The sequence below is a fragment of the Neophocaena asiaeorientalis genome, unplaced genomic scaffold, assembly GCF_003031525.2.
Source record: "Neophocaena asiaeorientalis asiaeorientalis breed wild unplaced genomic scaffold, Neophocaena_asiaeorientalis_V1.1 scaffold206, whole genome shotgun sequence".
NCBI lineage: Eukaryota > Metazoa > Chordata > Mammalia > Artiodactyla > Phocoenidae > Neophocaena > Neophocaena asiaeorientalis.
Genome location: NW_020174578.1, coordinates 1325248 through 1328538, shown reverse-complemented (window position 1 = coordinate 1328538; position 3291 = coordinate 1325248). Strand labels below are relative to the sequence as shown.

At 44.0% G+C, this 3291-nt stretch overlaps 1 protein-coding gene across 1 annotated transcript; it reads left to right on the top strand.

The window, feature by feature from the left end:
- Nucleotides 1-459: 459 nt before the first annotated feature.
- On the top strand, nucleotides 460-1411 carry LOC112408427 (olfactory receptor-like protein OLF3). The gene is given in 3 exon segments (XM_024758013.1): nucleotides 460-886; nucleotides 889-960; nucleotides 963-1411. Coding segments are annotated over 3 exon segments (948 nt in total).
- Nucleotides 1412-3291: the final 1880 nt, after the last annotated feature.

The window sequence follows — 3291 nt, the reverse complement described above, 5'->3', positions numbered from 1 at the left end:
CTCTTTTCAATATTTCTTTTATACATGTCATCATAATGGATCTAGTTGACATATTTAAGGTAGTTTTTGTAACTTTCCTACCAAGCTTTTCTTCACTGTTTATCAATTTACCTGTCATTGTTATCTACCATCCTTCCCTTGCCCTAGAAACTTAGGCAAGTTGGTAGAGATGTGCAGCTCCTAAAATTGTAATGCATTCTCTTCAGGCTTTAACTGGGCCTCCCAGGGACAATGTCAAGTCCTTATGAAGGTGCTGTCCCGTTCTCTGATGCAGAATGGATACAGTGTATATCAGGATGAAGCCTGTCATCTTGGCCCATGAGGGATGTGAAACATCTGACTAAGGGTGGCCAATTGTATATAGTTTGTACTGATAAAAGTTATTTTTATGGTTCTGTGGTTCAGTAGATTCTGTTATTTCTGTCTCTCTCTGCAGATTAATAATCCTCACATTTTTAAATGGGAGCAGATAACCATACTTTGGTGAGAGAATTCATTCTCCTTTTCCTGTCCAGTGACTGGGACACTCGGGTTGCTCTCTCTGTCCTGTTCTTGGTTATGTACCTGGTGACAGTGCTGGGGAACTTCCTCATTATTACTCTGGTCAGACTGGACAGCCGACTCCACACTCCCATGTATTTCTTTCTCACCAGCCTCTCCCTTGTTGATGTCTCCTATGCCACAAGCATTGTCCCTCAGATGCTGGTGCATTTTCTCGCAGAACATAAAGGAATCCCATATGTGAGCTGTGCAGCCCAGTTATTTTCCTCCCTGGGCCTGGGTGGGATTGAGTTAGTTCTGCTGGCAGTGACGGCCTATGCCCGCTATGTGGCTGTGTGTGACCCCCTGAGATACTTGGTCGTCATGTGTGGAGGGCTCTGTACTAGTCGGCCATCACATCCTGGATCAGTGCCTCTGTCACCTCTCTCATGCAGACCACCATCACCTTTCAGTTGCCCGTGGGCACAACAAGTACATTGATCACATATCCTGCGAACTCCTAGCTGTGGCCAGGCTGGCCTGTGTGGACGCCTCCTCCAGTGAGATCGCAGTCATGGTTTCTAGTATTGTTCTGCTGCTGACACCTTTCTGCTTGGTTCTCCTGTCCTACGTCCAGATCATCTCCACCACCCTAAAGATCCAGTCCACAGAGGGGAGAAAGGAAGCCTTCCACACCTGTGCCTCTCACCTCGCAGTAGTTGTCCTTTGCTATGGCATGGCCATTGCCACTTACATCCAACCACGCTCCAGCCCTTCTGTCTTTCAGGAGAAGTTGCTCTCTCTCTTCTATGCCATTTTGACACCCATGCTGAACCCCATGATTTACAGTCTGAGGAATAAGGAGGTGAAGGGGGCCTTTCAGAAACTACTAGGGCAATTATCTGGATTAACGTCAAAACTGGCAACTTGATGAATCATGAGCATCACTTAGAGAAAAGAGCTTTGCTTGTATGCTTCCCACCCAACTCAGATATGAAGCATTGTTACTGCATTGCCCTGGCAACCAGGAAGGAGATGACAAAATGTGTGCTTGTGGTACCGGGTAGGAGGCTGAGTGATTGGGTTGGGGTGTGGGATGTAAGGGTGTTTTTATGTCACAGCAGCATGTTCAGAGAAATTAATCCCTGCTGTAATAGAACTTCCCACTGTTAACCACTCAGTATCCATTCACATGGCCTCAGAGTATTTGAGGAAAATATCATTTATTGTTTTTGATAGCATGAAAAATTGTTGTAATCATTGACCCATTCTTGGATCGTACCTTGGAACACTGACTTTATTCAACCACATTTTAAAGAGGTTATTGTATTTCCGTTGGGAACAAAATGCATTTTCATACTTGAACACTCACTTAAAATATTGTGTGGCATATATAGTCACGTTCATTAATTGTGTGAGACACTATCGTAAGGAGGGCGCTGCTATCAACGCTGATTAAAATGTTTTTGTGCATGACCTACCGCATGTGGGTGTACAGACTCTGAGTAATGGAAATAAATGAGAGGAGAAACATCGACCAAAGTCATATTTTACCATGATAAGGATACAATCGAGGGTTGTTTGTACACAATGACATTATTTAAGAAAAATATGAGATTCAGTTACTGCTAATTAGCATATGAATAATTTAATAAGAAAACTACTGCATGTATATTGGGTACCATTCAAAAGGTAAAACTGTAATTTCTGAAAATTTAGCAAACTTTCTTTTCTCTGAGATCTTGGGAAAAAATAAGCAAATAAACAAGGAAATAAATGAATACAATGTTAAGACATAGTTTATCTAAGAAAAGCAGTTTTCTTGGAGAAGCCAGTGAATGATAATACAGCTTTGGTTTTGTGTTATCAGGATAGGTCAGTCTGCTCTGCAGATGTTATTCTCAAGTCTCCACATTAAAGGCCTTCTTGTATTCCCCTCCCCATCACACACACACACACACACACACACACACACACACACCAAAACCCTATTTAATCTCTGTAAATCTTGTGAGCTGGCATTGTGAGTGTACCTTGTCTCTGAGGATAAACCTAAATAAGGTAAAAGAGGGGAAAGAAAGGATTACACAAGGGATAGGTAAGGGAAGGAGACAAAAAATATGGTAATAGTGGGTCCTCTCACTCTCTTCAAGGAGTATAAAAGAGGCACTCTTCTTTTTTTTTTGGTCTCATTATTAAGTCAGTTGATTGGCTTTTGGTTGATTTGCGTTTGGGCATTGGTGATCAGAAGTTGAAGGGTTTCCACCAGCACCTATTTTCTCTGTGAAATAAGATGGAGTACCCGTGGCTGAGAGTACAGGGGAAGGAGGAAGAGATACAGGAGTGAGACTTGAGAATGGTGCAGGTTTTTTTTTTTTTTTTTTTGGCTGTGTTGGGTCTTCTTTGCTGCACTTGGGCTTTCTCTAGTTGTGGTGAGCGGGGACTACTCTTTGTTGCGGTGCGCGGCCTTCTCATTGCAGTGGCTTCTCTTCTTGCGGAGCGCGGGCTCTAGGCACACGAGCTTCAGTAGTTGCAGCACATGGGCTCAGTAGTTGTGGCGCAAGGGGTCTAGGGCATGGGGGCTTCAGTAGTTGTGGCACATGGGCTCATTAGTTGTGGCTTGTGGGCTCTAGACCGCAGGCTCAGTAGTCGTGGTGCACGGGCTTAGTTGCTCCACAGCATATGAGATCTTCCCTGACCAGGGCTCAAACCCGTGTCCCCTGCATTAGCAGGCGGATTCTTAACCACTCCACCACCAGGGAAGTCCGAGAATGGTGAAGGTTAATAGTCAACATGGGTATAGACAAATGT